Source organism: Rhinoderma darwinii, chromosome 9, assembly GCF_050947455.1.
Source record: "Rhinoderma darwinii isolate aRhiDar2 chromosome 9, aRhiDar2.hap1, whole genome shotgun sequence".
Taxonomy (NCBI): domain Eukaryota; kingdom Metazoa; phylum Chordata; class Amphibia; order Anura; family Rhinodermatidae; genus Rhinoderma; species Rhinoderma darwinii.
Window position 1 is genome coordinate 20,554,711 of NC_134695.1, and position 21,261 is coordinate 20,575,971.

The following is a 21,261-nucleotide window of genomic DNA, read 5'->3' on the forward strand; positions in this document are numbered from 1 at the left end:
GGTCCGCATAGGCCAACACCGGAGCCTGTGTCCATCTCTCTATAATAGGCTCATTAACCTTAAAGTAGGCCTGCTTAGCTGGCTTCTTGGAGTGAGTTGTCCCTCTTGGATACCCCTGGGTGAGAGCAGTCAGAGGCTTTGTAATCTTCGAGTAATGTGGTACAAATCTTCTGTAGTACTCAGGGCCGCCATCAGAAACTTCTGGGCGTCATACAGCCAAGATGTCTGGGCCCCCCCTCCATTACCGGGGGTGGGCAACGGAAAGTGTGGCACTCCCGTTTGTACATTATACGCATTAAAAAAACACTCACGAGAAAAAGAAGCGACATGCCCTTTCTTCAGGCATTTCCATCTCTGACCTCCCATTGACATCAATGGGAGAAATAGAAAGCCTGAATGAATTTCGAGGCAGATTTTTCTGCGTGCAAAAAACTGTGTGTAAAAGGCCTAAGTCCCATTGTCATTCAAAGTTGCTTAACCCCAGCTTTTCCATGCAAAATAATTAGCATGCTGCTTACTGCTGTGGTGGATTTCTTTTCATGGTGCGGACAAAAATACACGTGGAAAATTTTTCGCACCAACTGAACTGGGTTGCGGAAACCTCATATGAATGGGATGCAGAATCATCAGCCTGTCATCGGGATCCGTATCAAATCCAACATGTGTGAACGGGGCCATGGGGGGAGTTAAAAAAGACTCTGTTAGGCCAAAAGCACACGATACTTATTACATGCAAATTTGTTGCGGGTATTTTCGTGCGGCAAATCCGCAGTGTAATACAGGACCAGCAAAGTAAATGAGATCAAGAAATCTCATCTACATGTCGCATTTTCTGCACAAAAATTGACCTGCGGTGTGTATTTGAAAATGTGATACATGTAAATTTATCTTGCGTTTCTGCTTGCGAATTGTTTCTGACTAGTTTAAAAAATATATAAAAAATCTGCAGCATAAATCCTGCACCTATTTCCGCATCAAAATGTAAAAACCGCACCTAAAAACGTATCAAAAATCGCACTATTAGGTGCAGATTTTACCTGCGGAATTACCTGCAATTTCTATGCGGATTTTGTGCACCAAATTCCTCAATGTGTGCATTACGATTTACAGCAAATTAACCCTTTACATTGTAAAGGATTAAATAAGTTACAATTCTGTAACATAATATTCATGCAGCTGATTTAACCCATTCCCTCCTCAGCCATTTTTCAGATTTTCACTTTTGTTTTTTCTTCCCCACCTTCCAAAAGCTATAATTTATCTTTTTCTGTCTATATAGCCATATGAAGGCTTGTTTTTTGCGGGACAAGTTGTCGTTTTTCATGGCACCATCTATTGCACCGCATAATGTACTGGGAAGCTGATTATTTGTGGAGTGAAATGGGCAAAAAACAGCGATTACACCATTTTTTGGGGGATTTTGTTTTTACGGCATCCATCAGGCGGTAAAAACGACATATTCACCTTATTCTATAGCTTGATACGATTACGGTGATACCAAATTTATATGTTTTGTTTTATGTTTTACCACTTTTAAAAAATAAAACTATTTGCTAAATTAAAAAAATCTTTTGTGTCGCCATATTCTGAGAGCCAGAACTTTTTCATTTTTCCATCAATTTAGCGATGTGAGGGCTTACATTTTGCAGAACGAGCTGTCGTTTTTACCGATACTATTTTGGGGTATATGCGACTTTTTGATCACTTTTTTTGGAGCGCAAGGTGACCAAAAACCAGCAATTTGCGTGTTTTATTTTTTTATTTTTTCATTGATTTAGGGAAAAAATGTGAAAAGGTGTTTTTTTTTTACTTTTAATACTTTATTATTTTATTACTTTATTTATTATTATTTTTTAGAACATAAAAAAAACTTCAACAGTTTTTTACTTTTTTTATTAGTCATAGGAGACTTGGAGTTCCCATCGTTGGATCGCTTGCATGATATACTGCAATACTAATGTATTTCAGTATGTCGTGATTCTGACAGTCTCCTTTGAAGCCCTACCGGAAGCAGCGCTTCAAAGGAGTACAAAGATGGCAGACCATGGGGCTTTCATCAGGCCCCCTGACTGCTATAACAACCGTTGTTAACAGCCGATCGTCCCGCGGGGGGGGGGGGGGGGGCGCGATGGCTTGTGAGCTCACTCTATACTTCCCATACATACCTAACCCTTATCACGCACAGTTAGGGTATGTTCACACAGGCTATTTTCGGCCATTTTTTGGGCTGTAAACGCCCAAAAAACTGCCGAAGAATCGGAAACAGAACGCCTCCAAACATCTGCCCATTGATTGCAATGGGAAAAACGGCGTTCTGTTCTGATGGGCCGTTTTTTTACGCGGCCGTTTTGAAAAACGACCGCAAAAAATAAGTGCAGGTCACTTCTTGGGACGTTTTTGGAGCTGTTTTTCATAGACTATTGAAAAAAGCTTCAAAAATGGCTGGAAAAAATGGTGCAAAAAACGCTGCGAAAATCGTGAGTGGCTTAAAAAACATCTGAAACATCAGGAGCTGTTTTCCCTTCAAAACCGCTCCATATTTTCAGACGTTTTTGAGTTTGCGTGTGAACATACCCTCACGTGATATTGCATTAAGGGGTTATAAATCAGCAGAACATCCTAAATTCCATGCAGATTTTTTTCAGCTCCATGTGCATGGGGTTTTGACAAACCCCATTCACATGAGTTAGGGCTTATTCAGACTAACGTGTTAATCGTCCATGTGAAGGACGTTTTTTTTTTACGGCCGTCACACGGCTGCATGTATTTCTATGGGGTTATTCACATGGTCGTTGCTTTAACCGACCGTGTGAAGGGCCTGTAAAAAAATAGGACATGTCCTATTTTTGTGCATTTTCACGGTTCCCTCAATAGAGTCAAGTCTATGAGGGATCTGTGAAAACGGGTCCCGCACGGGTGCAAATCGGCCGTGATAAATGGCCGTTATTCACGGCTGATTTCACACACGTTCGTCTGAATATAGCCTTATATTGTAATTTGTAGTGAATTTTCAGTGCGCAATCCACACCAAAAATAGGAGACAAGTGGCCTTATTCAGACGTCCATGTTCGGTCTGTAATATATGGACCGTGTATCGGCCATATTTCCGGGAACGACCTCTGTTCAGGGAGCCGGATTTATAGCATCAGTTATCTATAATCATAGGAGTCCCTCCCTTCCCGTGGGAACACTGTCCCCGGTCCCGTACTGAAAACATCATTACAGTACGGGACAGTATTCCCGCAGAGAGGCAGGGACACCTAGCAGCATCGATAACTGTGATTCTAGGAGTCCGGCTCCATGAATTGTGCTCAGCCTGGGAAAACGGCCGATACACGCCCCATATATCACGGACCAAACACGGCTGTCTGAATAAGGTCTTAGTCTAGTTACACAGTGCGGTCAAATCGCATTTTTTTGCCCCAATTTTTGCAAAATCGCTGCAAAAACATGATTTGACTGCACTGTTAGAATATAGCCTAACAGCACTATTTTTTCATGTTTTCTATCCTTTTTTTTAATGCAATTTTCATAATCGCGGCACAAATCATGCGGTTTTGCTGCGATTTTTATATAATCGTAGCAAAACTGTGCCATTTTTGCCGCGATTGTGTGGCAAAAAAACCCCTAGGAAAACCAAAAACAACACAAAAACATTTTAACATACTTTATATATTCTACAAGTGGGGTCAGGAGGGATGGGAAGCAGGATTCAGAGGGGGGGGGGACACTCACCAGCCTGCAGGTCCAGTCGGCTGTGTAGAGGAGCTAGCTGGGAGGGCGGGATCTCCACACGGAGCTTCTGCTTACATGCTGCATCTTCCCGTCCAGTTCGTGAAGCAACAGGTCTGCATGGGGGGCTGTGAGCGTTGCGAGGGGGGCCGCGAGCGATGCAAGGGGGGGCCGTGAGCGTTATGAGGGGCTCAAGCGAGGGTTTCGAGGGGGGGCAGACAGTCTGGGGGCGTGACGACAGCCGGGCGGGCCACTTTTCTTCAGCCATGTGGCCGGACCTCTGAGGGGAGTACTGCTAGTACAACAAACCCCTTGAGAAAGCTCATTGCGAAACGCGCGTTGGGGTCCTGTGCACGGCTGTCAGACTCTCCTACTAACCACTAATGGGTAAGACTTTTTACTAACAGAGGGAAAGGATGGCTGCATTTGTTTCTTGAACGATTTACTTATTAGCACGTTATCATACCCTTGCTACCAGTAAATACTATTGACACTGTGTCATGGCATGATATCCAGTGCTTCCTACATTGTTTACCACCCATACCTCATAGTTATCTCTTTGAGAATTCGATACGTTTCCCCATATGTTATAGGTAGTCTGTTCATAACGTGTTCTTACTGGAATTGTAACAGTGTCCTCTTGTCCATTTTGTACTTTTTTTAAGTATTTTGTACGTATGTTATTATGTGTCAATAAAGTAATATTTTAATACATGGCCTCTAAGCTCCTCTTCTCTCTCCAGTGTAAAAATAGTACTTCCCTGATGGCGGCCCTGGTAGTACCCACAGAATCCTAGAAAAGCTCCCTCAATTTGGTGGGCTTGGGCCATTTGACTACAGCTTACACTTTGGCTGGGTCTGTAGAGATCCCTTCCCGGCTGACAATGTTTTCCACATATTTCACAGTCTTCTGGCAGAAACGACACTTGTCGAGGAAGAACTTGAGCCCAGCCTTCTTCAGCCGATCCAGTACCTTGAACAATCTCTGGTTGTGCTCTTCTATTGTTTGCCCAAACAAGATCAGGTCATCTAGGTAAACCAGTACTTCCCGGAAATTCATGTCTCCCATCACCTTATGCATGCACCTTTGGAAAGTGGTTGGAGCACCAGTAACTCCTTGGGGCATCCTCTGCAACTGGAAGAATCCAATGGGGCATATGAAAGTGGTCTTCTCTTGATTCTCTTTATTCATGGGTACCTGGTAATAACCACTCCAAGATCAAGCACAGAAAACCACTTGCTTGCCCTGTAGGCAATTCAAAGCTTCATCAATCCTGGGCACATGGTATTGATCAGGAAACGTGCGCCTGCTTAAAGTGCGGTAATCCACACACATCCGGATATCCCCATTTTTCTTCCGATCGACCACTATGGGAAAAGCGTATGGGCTGTTGGACTCTAGGATGACTCCAGTATCTAGCAGACCCCTTAGGTGCTGCCTGACATCTTTAATATTGGCAAGAGCTAGCCTTCGAGACCTCTCTCGGAAAGCGTTCTAATCATTCAGTCGGATGAGGTGCTCCACTCCTTGTGCCAGGCCCAGATGCCAGTCTCCTAATGAGAAGGCGGCACTACACTCTATCAGGCCCTTTATTAGTGACCCCTTTTCTTTCGCCTGCAGATCACTATCTTCAAAACAGGGATTGAAACATTCAGGATGTAGTTTCCTTTCTTTTTCCTTCTCCTTTTGTTATGGCAGGAAGAAGGGGAAGGGGATAAGTGAGCCCTAATCTACCCACCGCCCTGTCCCTGCCTACTTGCAACGACCCGCCCTAGGCGACGGGGTACAACTGGGCGGCGGTCCCTACGCTGACTAAGTGCAAGGGAATACAAACAGGGAACAAGCAAGGGAAGGGGCAGTAGCCCACGGAACACCGTGAGGAAACCAGAGTGGTCAACGAGCCAGTCAGAATCAGGATGTCACGAAGTATACGAACGCAGAGCAAGGAGCAGGAAGAAAGCCGGGGTCAGAGCGAAGCAGGATAAGCGGAAGCTGTAGCAAGGCTGAAGCAAGGCAGTAGCAGGCTGAGCAAGGCTGTAGCAGGGCCAGGAAACCAGGAAGAATCACAAGCAATGAGGAAGAGAAAACGGCAGGTATAAATGGACAGGGGGCGGAGCTAACTCCGACTGACCAGGCCGCGATAGGCTCTCCCACTCCTGAGCCTGCCACCCTGATTGGTGGGAGCCGGAGTCAGTCTAAGAGGTCTGGCCTCAGGTGTCGATTGATTAATCCTGGGAGTATCCACAGACGTAGTGCCTGGCAGATCCTTTACAGTACCCCCCCTTTTATGAGGGGCCACCGGACCCTTACTAAGAGGACCTGGTTTAGTGGGGAAGAGAAGGTGGAACCTCCTGACCAATACCCCAGCGTGAACATCTCGAGCAGGTACCCAAGTCCTCTCCTCCGGCCCGTATCCTCTCCAATGGACCAGGTATTGGAGGGAGCCATGGATCATCCTACTGTCCAAAGTCTTGGCCACCTCGAATTCCACCCCCTCAGGGGTGAGAATGGGAACAGGAGGTTTCCTCGAGGGGGACCAGGACAGGGAGCAGCGTTTAAGGAGGGAGGCATGAAAGACGTCGTGTATGCGAAAGAATGGGGGCAGCTCCAGACGGAAGGATACAGGGTTGAGGACTTCAATGACCTTATAAGGCCCAATAAATCGGGGAGCAAACTTCCTGGACGGGACCTTAAGGCGCATGTTCCTAGACGACAACCACACCAGATCCCCGACGACAAACCGGGGGTTAGCAGAACGTCTTCTATCAGCCTGAATTTTTTGTACGCTCTGGGATGCCTCTAGGTTCTTCTGAACCTGGGCCCAGACTGTGCACAGTTCCCGATGAACGACCTCTACCTCGGGATTATTGGAACTACCAGGAGAAACGGAGGAGAACCGTGGATTAAACCCGAAATTACAGAAAAACGGGGAGACCCCTGACGAGTTACTGACCCGGTTATTCAGGGAAAATTCGGCGAGGGGAATGAATGAGACCCAATCAAATTGACAGTCAGAGATGAAACACCTTAAATATTGTTCCAGGGATTGATTAGTCCTTTCCGTTTGGCCATTAGTTTCGGGATGGAAGGCGGAGGAGAAGGACAGATCAATCTCCAACTTTTTACAAAAGGCTCTCCAAAATAAAGAAACAAATTGTACCCCTCTGTCAGAAACGATATTGACTGGGACCCCATGGAGACGCAGAATGTGTTTAACAAACAAAGAAGCTAACGTCTTGGCGTTAGGTAGTTTCTTAAGGGGCACAAAGTGGCACATCTTGCTGAAGCGGTCTACTACCACCCACACCACCGACTTGCCTTGAGATGGAGGCAAATCGGTGATAAAATCCATGGAGATATGGGTCCAAGGTCTCTGGGGAATGGGCAAAGAACGTAGTAAGCCCGCAGGTCGGGACCTAGGGGTCTTAGACCTAGCACAAACCTCACAAGTGGCGACGTAAGCCCTAACGTCTTTAGGCAACCCAGGCCACCAATAGTTTCTGGTAATGAGGTGTTTGGTACCCAAGATGCCAGGATGACCAGATAGTGCGGAGTCATGGTTTTCCCTAAGTACCCTTAGCCGGTATTGCAGGGGGACAAACAGCTTGTCCACAGGGAGGTTCCCGGGAGCTGAACATTGATCAGCCGCAATATCAGAGACTAAATCAGAATCAGTGGCAGAAACGATTATACCAGGGGGTAAAATACAAGCAGGATCCTTCTCCGAAGGAGGATTGGCCATGAAACTACGTGACAGTGCATCAGCCTTAATATTTTTGGACCCAGCCCTATAGGTAACCAAAAAGTTAAATCTGGTAAAAAATAGCGCCCATCGAGCTTGTCTCGGATTAAGCCTCCGGGCAGATTCTAGGAAAACCAGATTCTTATGGTCAGTAAGGACCGTTACCTGGTGTCTGGCCCCCTCCAGGAAGTGACGCCACTCTTCAAAAGCCCATTTAATGGCTAAAAGTTCGCGGTTGCCAATATCATAGTTACTCTCCGTGGGCGAAAACTTCCTGGAGAAGTAAGCACAGGGGCGGAGATGGGTGAGGGACCTGGTACCCTGGGACAAGACAGCCCCCACTCCCACCTCGGACGCGTCAACCTCCACGATAAATGGCTCCCTTTGGTTGGGCTGAACCAGCACAGGGGCCGAGATAAAGCACTTCTTGAGGGTCTCAAAAGCCTGGACGGCCTCAGGAGGCCAGTGGAGGACATCAGCACCCTTGCGAGTGAGGTCCGTAAGAGGCTTAGCGACGACCGAGAAGTTGGCAATAAATCTCCTGTAATAGTTAGCGAACCCCAAAAAACACTGTAGCGCCTTCAGGGAGGCAGGTTGGACCCATTCCGCCACAGCCTGAACCTTGGCAGGGTCCATGCGGAATTCATGAGGAGTGAGGATTTGACCCAAAAATGGTATCTCCTGTACCCCAAACACACATTTTTCGGTTTTCGCAAACAGATTATTTTCCCGGAGGACCTGGAGCACCTTCCTGACATGCTCCACGTGGGAGGACCAGTCCTTGGAAAACACCAGTATGTCATCAAGGTACACTACAAGAAAATTTCCCAGGTAATCTCTCAGAATTTCATTAATAAAATTCTGGAAGACAGCAGGGGCATTACACAACCCAAAGGGCATAACCAGGTATTAGAAATGACCTTCGGGCGTGTTGAACGCAGTCTTCCACTCATCCCCCTCTTTGATGCGGATAAGGTTATATGCCCCCCGTAGATCAAACTTAGAGAACCATTGGGCCCCCTGAACCTGATTAAAAAGATCCGGAATCAAAGGAAGGGGATACTGGTTCCTTACAGTGACCTTATTCAAGTTACGATAGTCAATGCACGGCCTAAGACCACCATCCTTCTTCCCCACGAATATGAAGCCAGCACCTACAGGAGAAGTAGAGGGGCGAATGTAACCCTTGGCCAGGCATTCTTGGATATATTCCCTCATGGCTTCACGTTCAGGACATGAAAGATTAAATATCCTACCCTTAGGAAGCTTAGCACCTGGTACCAAATCGATAGCGCAATCGTAATCTCTATGAGGGGGCAACACCTCGGAGGCCTCCTTAGAGAAAACATCAGCGAAGTCCTGAACAAACTCAGGTAGCGTGTTTACCTTCTCACAGGGAGAAATAGAGTTAACCAAAAGACATGACGTCAGGCATTCACTACCCCATTTGGTGAGATCCCCAGTATTCCAATCAAACGTGGGATTATGCAACTGCAACCAGGGAAGATCTAATACCAGATCGGACGATAATCCCTGCATCAACAGTACAGAGCACTGCTCCAAATGCATGGAGCCAACAAGGAGTTCAAAAACAGGAGTATGCTGAGTAAAATAACCATTAGCAAGAGGAGTGGAGTCGATACCCACTACCGGGACAGGATTAGGCAAATCAATAAAAGGCATTTTTAGAGACATAGCAAATTCCAGAGACATGATATTAGCCGATGAGCCTGAATCCACGAAGGCACTGCCGGTGGCAGACCGACCACCAAACGAGACCTGAAAGGGAAGCAAAATGTTATTGCGTTTCATATTAACGGGAAATACCTGTGCGCCCAAGTGACCTCCCCGATGATCACTTAGGTGCGGAAGTTTTCCCGCTGCTTATTCTTGCGCCTGGGACAGGTGTTCAGTTGATGCTTGTCATCCCCACAATAGAAGCAGAGACCATTCTTCCTGCGGAACTCTCTACGTTGTCGGGGGGACACGGAGGCCCCGAGTTGCATAGGTACCTCCGAGTCTTCCGTGAAAGAGCGAGGAGACGGGACCTCGGGGGGAATCGCAGGGAAGTCAGAGGGGAAAACACTGAAACGTTCAAGCTGTCGTTCCCTGAGACGTCGGTCAAGTCGTACTGCTAAGGCCATAACCTGGTCTAGGGAGTCAGAAGAGGGGTAGCTAACAAGCAGATCCTTCAGGGCGTTAGATAAGCCTAACCTAAACTGGCACCTTAGGGCAGGGTCATTCCACCGAGAAGCTACGCACCACTTTCTAAAGTCAGAACAGTATTCCTCAACAGGTCTCCTACCCTGACGTAAGGTCACCAGCTGACTCTCGGCCAAAGCAGTCCTGTCAGTCTCGTCGTAAATGAGTACGAGGGCAGAGAAAAAACAATCAACGGAGGAAAGTTCAGGGGCGTCAGGAGCCAAGGAGAAGGCCCACTCTTGGGGCCCTTCCTGGAGTCGGGATATAATGATTCCAACCCGCTGGTTCTCGGAACCTGAGGAGTGAGGTTTTAGACGGAAGTAAAGTCTGCAACTCTCCCGAAAGGAGAGAAAAGTCTTACGGTCCCCTGAGAACCGGTCAGGTAACTTGAGGTCAGGTTCTAGAGGTGAGGCGAGGGGTACTACTATGGCAGCGTCAGGCTGGTTGACCCTCTGAGCCAGGGCCTAGACCTGTAGGGAGAGGCCCTGCATCTGCTGGGTCAGGGTCTCAAGGGGCTCCATGATAGAGTAGGAGAAAGGGTAGACTAGGTATGGGCTTGTGATTATGTTATGGCAGGAAGAAGGGGAAGGGGATAAGTGAGCCCTAATCTACCCACCGCCCTGTCCCTGCCTACTTGCAACGACCCGCCCTAGGCGACGGGGTACAACTGGGCGGCGGTCCCTACGCTGACTAAGTACAAGGGAATACAAACAGGGAACAAGCAAGGGAAGGGGCAGTAGCCCACAGAACAGCGTGAGGAAACCAGAGTGGTCAACGAGCCAGTCAGAATCAGGATGTCACGAAGTATACGAACGCAGAGCAAGGAGCAGGAAGAAAGCCGGGGTCAGAGCGAAGCAGGATAAGCGGAAGCTGTAGCAAGGCTGAAGCAAGGCAGCAGCAGGCTGGAGCAAGGCTGTAGCAGGGCCAGGAAACCAGGAAGAATCACAAGCAATGAGGAAGAGAAAACGGCAGGTATAAATGGACAGGGGGCGGAGCTAACTCCGACTGACCAGGCCGCGATAGGCTCTCCCACTCCTGAGCCTGCCACCCTGATTGGTGGGAGCCGGAGTCAGTCTAAGAGGTCCGGCCTCAGGTGTCGATTGATTAATCCTGGGAGTATCCACAGACGTAGTGCCTGGCAGATCCTTTACACCTTTCCCACATAAGCAGCCAGACAGGCTGGGTGAATGGTGAGGGTCTGTGAACAATTATTGCCCCCAATTTCTCAGCACCACTGTGCTAGTGTATGAAAGATGTCTGCATTCGTCCCCACTATAATAGGCACTGATCTCTGGTCCGCTTCAGACTCTGGGCAGACTAGTGCTATGATGGGTATCCCCTTTTCCACTCCAGCAACTGTCTTCGGGAACCGTAGTATAACAGACACATATCCTCTGTATGGGTAGCTATGTTCACTCAACCCCCAAACCAGGAGTCCCGATAGGGGCTGTATGGGCACGTCTGACAGTTATTTCTTGTACCATTTCTCAAAAATAATGAAGACTTAAGATCCACTATCCAACAACACAGTACATGGTTGATCATTGATAAAGGCTGGAACATGTGGGGCCGGTTCTACTAGACCTTCAGGAAACTGTTCCAACCGAGCAACAGTAGATGGGGCAGTAGAGTATTCCTTTGATGTTGATGGGGGGCCAGTATGGGACTCTACTGATCCCCTTTCCTGTTTCCCGACAGCCTATTCTTCTGATCGGGAGGAGACAGAGACTTCTTGGAATGCCACTTCTTCAGGCACTGGCGAGCTGTGGGGCTAGATTACCCACACACAAAGCACCCCTCTGTTTTCATAGCTCTACCTTTCCATGGATCATCACTTGCCCTTCTCGGGGACTGCTGATGTTTCTCAGTGGCAACCTCAGCAACCTGTTTTAACCACTCCACTTCCTTAGCCTGGGCACTTAATAGTTGGGCAATTTGCTCTCCCTGCTTCTCAATGATTTTCAAAAGCTCCTCCTCCCGATAACCTGGCGTAGGCTTTAGAGCAACAGCAGCTACTCTCTTGGGTGTCTGCTCCCTCGCTGACAAAGTAACTTCCTCTAGTCACACTTCCTTAAGTAACCGAGGGAAGGAATGGGGAATTTTCTCTTTATCGCAGCACCTCAATCTTTGAGCGATAGGGTCCTGGGTCAGAACTCCACGTAGTACTTGATCAGTTCGGAACCGGTCAACTTCTCTAGGGCAAAGCCCACCTTTGGATACTATTCTGTGAATCTGTTTATCTTTTTCTGTAAAGATAGTCAGACATTTTCTCACCCGGATCTTGGCATGTAGTACAGAGTTTATAAAGTAGGTCTGTGGCATCCTCTGAGGACCCAAAAGCATCCTCAATAGCAGCCATATAGTCTTGGGAGGTTGCTTGTGGCTTGCTTTGCCACGCAGCCTCTACCACTTCCATAGCCGGAACCTTCAAACTCTCCAGTATTCTCTGATTCTTCGCAATATCAGTACACTGCCACTCTTCTAGGTACTACAGGGCAACATCTCTCCATGTTTCATACCCTTCTTCTCTTGCTGGGGTAGGGGTGACACCTGGGAAGGTCCTCAGACAGCGGTAGCTCCACTCAGGCTGCATCTTTGCAAATTGGCTGACTAACTTCTCCATGGCTGCCATTAGCACATTAGCAGAGGTCTCCTCTGACTTGGCCTGAGGTGGAGTAGTAGGTATACATCTACTGGGCCTCCTATTCTGAATCAATGGATCCTGATGCAAGGGTGCTGCAGGTAAACAAGGGTGATCTGAATAAGAATGATGCAAATAAAGAAATAAAGCACAAATCACATAACAGTACACAGTTCTGTGTGATTGACCCCCTAGTGGTGGGAATGGACTTTATGCCAGGCCTGGCTGGCATAACACATATCAATATTCCCTGAAATCTTATGGGAATAACAAAGGGTTAAGATACTGTCTTCACCAAATATATACAGTATATCAGTGACCCACAAAGGATAATGATCACACACCTGCACTAATACTGCTGGTAATAGCTAGCACACACTTCTCAACTAACTGCACACAATACACAATTACTAATGGCTGCTGTAATGCAATGAACACAGTCCAAACATTGGGGCTCTGTTGCCGCGGATGTTGGCGCTCTTCTCAGGAACCGTTGGTGCACTTAATTACTGAAATTCCTCACAAGAACAGTTCTCTCACTAAGTCCTCAATATCAGCACAATAAGTTCCAGCAATGTGTACTCACTACTTCTTGCAGCAAAGATAATATTCCCCCGGGGTCCAGCTGGGAGCCGCAGCGTTCAGATGCATGGGCGCCAATGGAGTGGGGGGTAAAATCCTCCTGTGATGCAGACCAGGGTACATCCCTGGAATCAGGTTTTGCAGAGGTGATGCTGCTGCACCATTTCTTCCTCTCGTACAGTGAGCCAGTGGACTGTCAGGACTGTCTCTGGGGCTGTGTGCACCAGTGCAGGACTCTCTTCTCTCTGCAATGCACTCAGTCTCCCTTTCTCCTGACCATGTGTCTCTCCCCAGGATGGCCACTGTCTCTTCTCCCTGCTCAGCCTTGTCGCACAATCCCTTGCTCAGCCAATCAGTGCTCCACTCTGCTGCTCCTCTCCTAGGCTGCATGGGTGTAAAGAAGCAAGTAGTGCTGGGACATGTAGTCCACTGCACTTCAGAAGAAGAAGTGCTAATGTCTGGCTAAGTGAGTCCCTGCTTGGTATTAACTGCAGCATCCACTATACACAATGCTTTCCCTGCAGGTGTTACAATCACATTCTCTGTAAGGCAGGATGAACAGAAAACAGCAATTCTGGCATTTTTTTTATTTTATTTTTTACGGCATTCGCCGAGTGGGTTAAATAAAATAATACTTTTATAGTCGGGGTTGTTATGGACGCGGCGATACCAAATATGTGTAACTTTTTTTTTTTTTCATAATAAAGTAATTTGTAAGCGGAAAAAGTTGGTTTTTCATTTTTTTTTGGGAGGGATTTTTATTTATTTATTATAAACTTTATTAAACTTTTTTCAACTTATTTTTAGTCCCAGTAGGGGACTTTACTGTGCGATTATTTGAATGCTTTTATAATACACTGCAATACTTCTCTATTGCAGTGTATTACTGCCTGTCAGTATAAAAATGACAGGCATCTTTTATGCCATGCCTCTGTCAGGCGTTCAATACAGGCAGACCTGGGGGCCTTTGTTAGGACAGGCTGCCATAGAAGCCACCGGCATCCTGCGATCGCATTTCAGGATGTTGGGGGGGGGGGGGTGACAGAGGGAGCCCCCTCCCTCTCGCTATTGAGAGACACATCTAAGGGGTTAAATGGGCGTATTTCGATCCACCCCCACGAGCAGCACTCCCCAAGTACTCAGCTATCTCTGGTAGCTGAGAGCTGGGAGTTTTAACTGCTCCCGGCGGCGCAAAAAGGCGTATGCATCATAATAAACCCCGTTAGTGGTCGCCGTGAAAAGGTGTGTTGGCGGTCACTAACGGGTTAAAGCGGTATTTTTAAATTAAAGGCTTTTATGACATGTCATCAGTGATGGTAAAGCAGAAGGGAAATTAAGGAAGTTCTATTCTGTGTTCTCAGTGGAGTGGTGGGCGCATATGCACTGACACTCTACTGTGAAAATAGTGTTCTCACTGGAACAACATTATAAGAAAATACTAATAATATCTTAAGGAGAAGCAGATACAATAGCAAACCAGAGACAAGATGATAACACTGTAAAAATTGACATTTGACTCCAGAATCACATGCCTCCCAATCGCCCAGTGAAACAGTCCCGGCTTTATGAGGTGTCCTGCTTTCCCAGACACACGGGGCATGTCACATTTTCAACTGTATTTGCATCCTCCAAACACACTATGGGGGCATTACACTGTGCAGGGGGCACTATGGGGGCATGAAATGGTATGGAGGGTATTATGAAGGCAGGATTCTGTATGGGGCATGATATTGTGTGGGGGGCACTACTGGTGGCATGAAACTGTGTGGGGGCACACTGGGGGCATGACACTGTGTGGGGCCACACTGGGGGCATGACACTGTGTGGGGCACAAAGGGAACTGGGTGTGTATGGATAGGGATTAGGCGGGGTTAGGGGCTTGGCTTAATGTAAAAATAAATTGCTACGGCGCACTTCGCGGGCTGTATCAGTCATCCTTCTTTACAATGTTTGAAGTTGGGAGGTATGGAATCATACTGGCACTTAATAATTGACAGAAATACAGAAATATATGTGAGGTGAAAATTTGGGTAGAATGGTCTCCTTAACAAGTAACAGTGTGTGCCGCTATTATACTATGCTATTAATGGTGCTTTTAGGCTCTGTTTACATAAGCATGAAGGCTTCCGTTCATAAGAGATCCATGACAGCTATGCTGGATTCATTTCCAAACGCATCCCAACAAATCCTGACAGTCTTTTTTTTTTACCTATAATGCTGTCAAAAATAGCGAAACCCTTTAGGGTACCCTAAAAACTCCAGTGTGAACAGAGCATTACATAGACATAGTTACTGATCTTCAGCTACATGTTATTTGGCAGTCATATCTAATACTTCCTTCAAATTTCTAATGGTTTCGCTTTAGTTCTTAGCTTGTGTAACTTTATATGTTCCTACCTTAAAGGGGTTGGCCAGTAATAAAAATATTTTCTAAAAAGTGTCCCCCAGCCTTGGACTGCCTTCCCTAAAATCCCCTTGATATCTTCTAATCCGTTTCTGACAACCGATTTGGAGCACGTAGCGCGGAATGGCAATTTTTTTCTTTTAAGCCACGCCTCTAAACACACACTGTTCAGGCCACACAGTATCATTCTCCCATAATGCTATCCCACAGTATAATGCCCCATAGAACGCCCTACACCGTATAATGCCCCTTTAGCTACCCCCACAGTATGATACTCCATAGTGCCTCCCACACAGTATAATGCCCTCTAGCTGCCACCACAGTATAATGCCCTCTAGCTGCCCCATAAAGTATAATACCCACACAGATGTCCCCATACAGTATAATGTCCACACAGGTGCCCCCATACAATATAATGCCCGTATAGCTTCCCCCATACAGTATAATGCCCCCTTCGCTGCCCTCATACTGTATAATGCCCCATAGCTGCTCCCATACAGTATATTGCCCCCTTAGTTGCCCCTAGTGCTAGTGCCCAAATATAAAGTGCCAGTGCCCACGTATAAAGTATAAAGATCCACAGTGCCACTATATATATACCACAGTGCCCATGTAGCTAGTGCCAATCACAGTGCCCATGTAGATAGCGCCACAGTGTCCCCTGTAAATAGTGCCCATTTAGTGCCACAGTGCCCATGTAGATAGTGCCACACCCCCTTGAATATAGCGCCACTCCCCTGTAGATAGCACTACCTTTCTTCTCTGTAAATGGCGCCAGGGGGAGCCCCTGACATATATGGACAGTGACGTCAGGGGTTCCCTCTAGGAGCGGAATCCCCGGACAGAGCATCGTCAATGCTCTGGCAGGGTATTCTGCTCCAGGAGTTGCCCCTGATGTCATTGTCCATTTATGGACAATGACGTCAGAGGTTCACTTTAGGAGAGAAATCTCCAGCCGGAGTATCGGCAACACTCTGCCAGGGGCTTCCTCTCCAGGAGTAAATATATGGATAGTGAGGCCAGGGGCTTCAGCAGGAGTGGAATCCCCGGCCAGAGCATCGGCAACGCTCTTGCAGAGGATTCCGTTCCTGGAGGGGCCAATGACGTCACTGTTCATATATGGACAGTGACATCAAGAGCTTTCCCAAGCAAGAGGAGGCGGGGTCTGGGAGGCAGCGAGAGGAGGCGTGGCAGGATGCCGCAAGAGGAGGATGGGGTGTGGACGCCACGAGAGAAGGCGGGTAGGCAGTTGAACCAGAGTCGGAGCTAAATAGAGCTCAAGGAACATCCGCCCGTCCCACTGCCTGTATACGTAATTGTTGACGAGCAGTGCTTTGCTCAGCCGGAAGTGAAGGCACAAGTTAAAAATTCACAGACGGTGCTGTCACGTGACCGCGTTACAGAACACAGAAATGCTGAGACCTTGAAACAACAAGTATATTACAAACGTACTTGTAAGGGGCTAGCTAATGCTAAATAAAATGAAAAAATATTCCTGGGCAACCCCTGCAAGTAGTTTTAGGATATTAGATAGTTTTTAGAGGTTTGTCTCTCAACACATTGAATGTAATTTCCAGGTCGCAGCCAGCATAATTTTGAGTGAAGTGTTGCATGTAAATTGAGAAAACGTGGTGTAACTTGACATCAATAGAAAATTTGTAGCAGTTTGCCCCTATAATTCATTTAACAGTTACAAATTGATATACAATATCTTTTTTTTTATAGCAAAATCAACAAAAGGAACTTTCTTGTTTCCAAAAAACTTTGTGGGCACAGAAGTGGTAGTCATCTTGATGTCACATGGCCAGAGGCGTCACATGAAGCTCTTGGGCCCCAACGCAAAATCTATAACAGGGCCCCCACCTACCATATATCATTTATATAAATGATATATATATATCATTTATATTAATGGTGTCCTCTTATGCGGCTGAGGGGCTTTTGGGCCCCTCAGGCTCCAGGGCCCATGTGCAGCTGATATCTCTGCACCCCCTATAGCTATGGCCCCTGACGTGGGCTGGTGCTATACGGCTGCCACCAGCTATTGTTAGTGCATATTTTTCTAAATAATATAATACACAATGCAACACTGAGGAGGTGTGGGACAATATAAACATAGTGATATGTGATTTAAATAAAAATGTTAATGTAAACATTTATGAACAAATCGGATAAGAGAATTAAAAATTATTTTGTCTTCTTCCAGAACTTTTTACGAGTTTCACATCAAGATCCAGTTAATGGCTGCACTACAAAAATTATCTTGCTGAAGCCATCACAGACTGTTGCTGACCTTATCCGTCTCTGTGAACTCAAGTTTAAGCCTTCAAACCCAGAAGAATACTCAATTTTCCTCAACTGTGGTGGTGGTCAAGAAGTACTGCCAGCCAATGCCTTGCCACAGGAGATAAAAGCAAAGCTTAAGGAGTCTGGTTCCAGTTTCTTCTTCTGTTATCAGCAGCTAGGGGAGAAGGAGAGTACGAAACACTCTCTAGCACAAGATTATTTAAGCAATCCTTGATCTTCTACAGTTTTCTTGAAGAATCCTACCTACATGTAATAATATTATACTGTAGAAAATGGTACCATATGTAAAGTGTCTGTATCATACGGTCTTCATATGGCGATATCACAGATTCATGTAGGATTTCATATCGGTAAGAAATATAAAAAACTTTACAGTTGGCCACCGCTGTGTATGATTTGGCTTTTATAGGTGGTTATGAATTTTATGGTCAGCACTTCTTTTGGAATACTATGCTGTCTTGCACATATTTGACTTAAAATATGGAGAGGTCAAAGATACATTGGTCAAAGTATATTTGGAAATATGGATTGTGGTTAATTAACTTTGACGTATAATTGACATGAATTTGCAATTTTTAAGCACTAGCAGCATCTAAAACTAAATGAGAGGAATAAGACATTGCTCAATTACAAATTTACTTCAAATATAGGCCAATTAGACAGCAGCTATGTCTAGTAGAAGTTATACCACAGAAACGACTGTCTTGGAGTTAGAGGGGGTTTTCATGTATTATGGTTATTGATTTGTAATATTGTAATATTTCAGCTTCCCTTGAAGAAAAACTTTGAGAAAGGCTTTCCTAATCTTTAGCGACGGGTTCTGATCTCGTTCATGGCACTAAATATATGGCTCATGCACATAGCTGTAATATGGCCATGCACAGGACCCGTTAAAGTCAGTATTCTGCCACAAAACTAGAAATGCTATTTTCATTGGCGTTTGTACCTCCCAGTGTGTTTTAACATGCAGCACTTCAATGCTGTTTTCCATAGAAGCAGTTGTACGAACATTTCCTAAAATTGCTTCTTTAGAAGAAGGGGGGAAAACAAAGGAAAACCATAATTATAAACATGGATAAAGGTTATTGAAAATGAAACATAACAAACTTTTGTATAAATATATTAATATATTGTATATATACTTTTTCTTAGTAAATATGTTAGATATAACAAATAAATAGACACTGTTGAAAAAGTGAAATCATCTGAAATAATTTTTTCCTGTTCCATGACTCTGGTTTGGTTAATATGAGCTAATTTGCTAAATTTTCTCCCATGGAGCCTTTAAACAATTCTCTATACTCCCACTCGGTCTAGGATCTTTCACCCTAATCTGCATCTAAGGCATCTGATTCAGCCAACCAGTACCCTGCTCTGTACTGATAAGGGGCAAGAACCCTGAAATACAGTAGTGTTACACTTCCTTTTAGGGGAGACTGTGGTTTGGCTGATATGAGATAATTTGCATACTTTTTCTGCATAGCGCAGCATTCAAATAAATCTCCATACACCCACTGGGTCTCGGTGAGAACCATTAACACCCCCTTTCCTATTTTGTAGTAGGCAAGTTTAAGAAGATGCATTAACAGTAGCCCTGGCTTGGCAGGTCTGCTTGTCTGTTGATTAAATTGAACCTGCCTGCAATTTTGAGGCAGGTGCCTCAAAAGGAGAGGGGAAAGGCAGTTGCATGACCGAGAACAAGACGTTTGATTCCTCCGGTGCAGTGGTCGAAAGGACCACTCGCTGCTCTAAGTGATGGCCCTAGAGGCGGATTAGCAGACCGACAGATCACATCAAGTACCGCCTCAGTGGCACTTACGATTGGCACGCCGGGGTGATTAAACACCATTTGTTTTAAATGCCTTCCCCCTCCCCTATATCGCTCTGTTAGCAGTTTTGAGACATCAAAACTGCTGACAAGTTCCTTTTTAAAGCATAAATCCACTAAGGATATAGTTACACAATAAAACTTACTTTTTGGTCTTCTATAAAAATGTTTCTGCCATAACTACAAAAATTGTGGTAAAACAAATTGAGAAAAAACATCTTATGAATATAGCCATATATCCACACATTAATTTTTTTTCCTCCAATTTCAGTTTTTTTTCCCTTTCAGCTTATACAGTGACTGACTGAGTGCCATCTGTGTTGTAGAAAAAACTGCTGGTGACCACAGCTACTAAGGCCCCATGCACACGACCGTATTTTTGTCCACCCGTAAATACTGGCGTAAATACGGGTCCTTGGTCACACGTATTCGACCTGTATTGCACCAGTATTTACGGACCCGTGCCTGTAAATACGGGTCCGGTGTCACACGTATTCCACCCGTATTTACGGGCACGTTTCTGTAATAAAAGCAAAAGAAATTCATACTTACCCGGCCGTTGTCTTGGTGACGCGTCACTCTCTTCACATCCAGTCCGACCTCCCTGGATGACGCGGCAGTCCATGTGACCGCTGCAGCCAGTGATTGGCCTGTGATTGGCTGCAGTGGTCACATGGGCTGTAACGTCATCCCAGGAGGCTGGACTGGAGGAAGAAGCAGGGAGTTCTGGGTAAGTATGAACATCTTTTTTTTTTTTTTTTACAGCTTTATCTATATTGTGATCGGTAGCCACTGTCCAGGATGCTGAAACAGTTACTGCCGATCGTTTAACTCTTTCAGCACCCTGGACAGTGACTATTTACTGACGTCGCCTAGCAACGCTCCCGTAATTACGGGTGCACACACGTAGTCACCCGTAATTACGGGAGCCCCATAGACTTCTATGGGCTGCCCGTGCCGTAATTACGGCCTGAAATAGGACATGTTCTATCTTTTTCAACGGCACGGGCACCTTCCCGTAAGCATTCGGGGAGGTACCCGTGGCCAATAGAAGTCTATGGGCCCGTAATTATGGGCCGTAATTACGGGAGTTTTTACGGTCGTGTGCATGGGGCCTAACAGTGTGGTCACCAATACGGGAACTCTCTGATAGCTAGAATCATCAGAAAACACAGAAGAGAAATCTGAGGGGTGAAAGTACAACAGAAAGGGGCAACATTCTTTATTGTCATTAGTTTACAGACAAGCGGACACCCCACTTGTCTGTGTTTCGTTGTCAACCGCTGGTTTCATTATTCCCTTGTTCTGTACCTCTAATGGAGCAGAACAACAGAATTGAACAACGCAGAAGTATATCTCCAGTTATGTAGAAAAAAGACTATAGTGGAGCATTTTGCAAAATAATAATTCTTCTATATAACTTATTTGCCCTTCTATTCCTTTTCCCATTATATAGTGATTCATAACCTGGTGGTGTACACCTGTGTGGTCAATTTACACACCTATTTCTAAAGTTATTCAATTAGGTGGTGACTATTTCTAATTTAGTTGTCACAGCTATGGGGTATGTGGACCCACTAGGCCGCTCTGCCATAGCGGAGTAGCAACTGGCCGAACAACAGTCAATGATAGTCTTTAGGACAAGAGTACCTGGGTAGAAGATTTGGCAGACACTTGGCATGGCAGACACTTGGCACTAGGTTTTTGTGGGACCTTGAGCGACACTGTCACGGCGCGGGGTGTGGACCCACTGGGCCATACCGCGTAGCGGGGTAGCAGCTGGCAAAAAAGGTACAAAACAATGTCTATAGTTCGGAACGGG

At 46.0% G+C, this 21,261-nt stretch overlaps 1 protein-coding gene across 1 annotated transcript in view; it reads left to right on the forward strand.

The window, feature by feature from the left end:
- RIN1 (Ras and Rab interactor 1) overlaps positions 1-18,708 on the forward strand; it is a 95,604-nt gene extending 76,896 nt beyond the window's left edge. The window contains exon 11 of the mRNA XM_075836737.1: positions 17,511-18,708. Coding sequence (XP_075692852.1) covers positions 17,511-17,825 — 315 coding nt within the window. The 3' untranslated portion in view covers positions 17,826-18,708. The remainder of the gene's footprint in view (positions 1-17,510) is intronic.
- Positions 18,709-21,261: the final 2,553 nt, after the last annotated feature.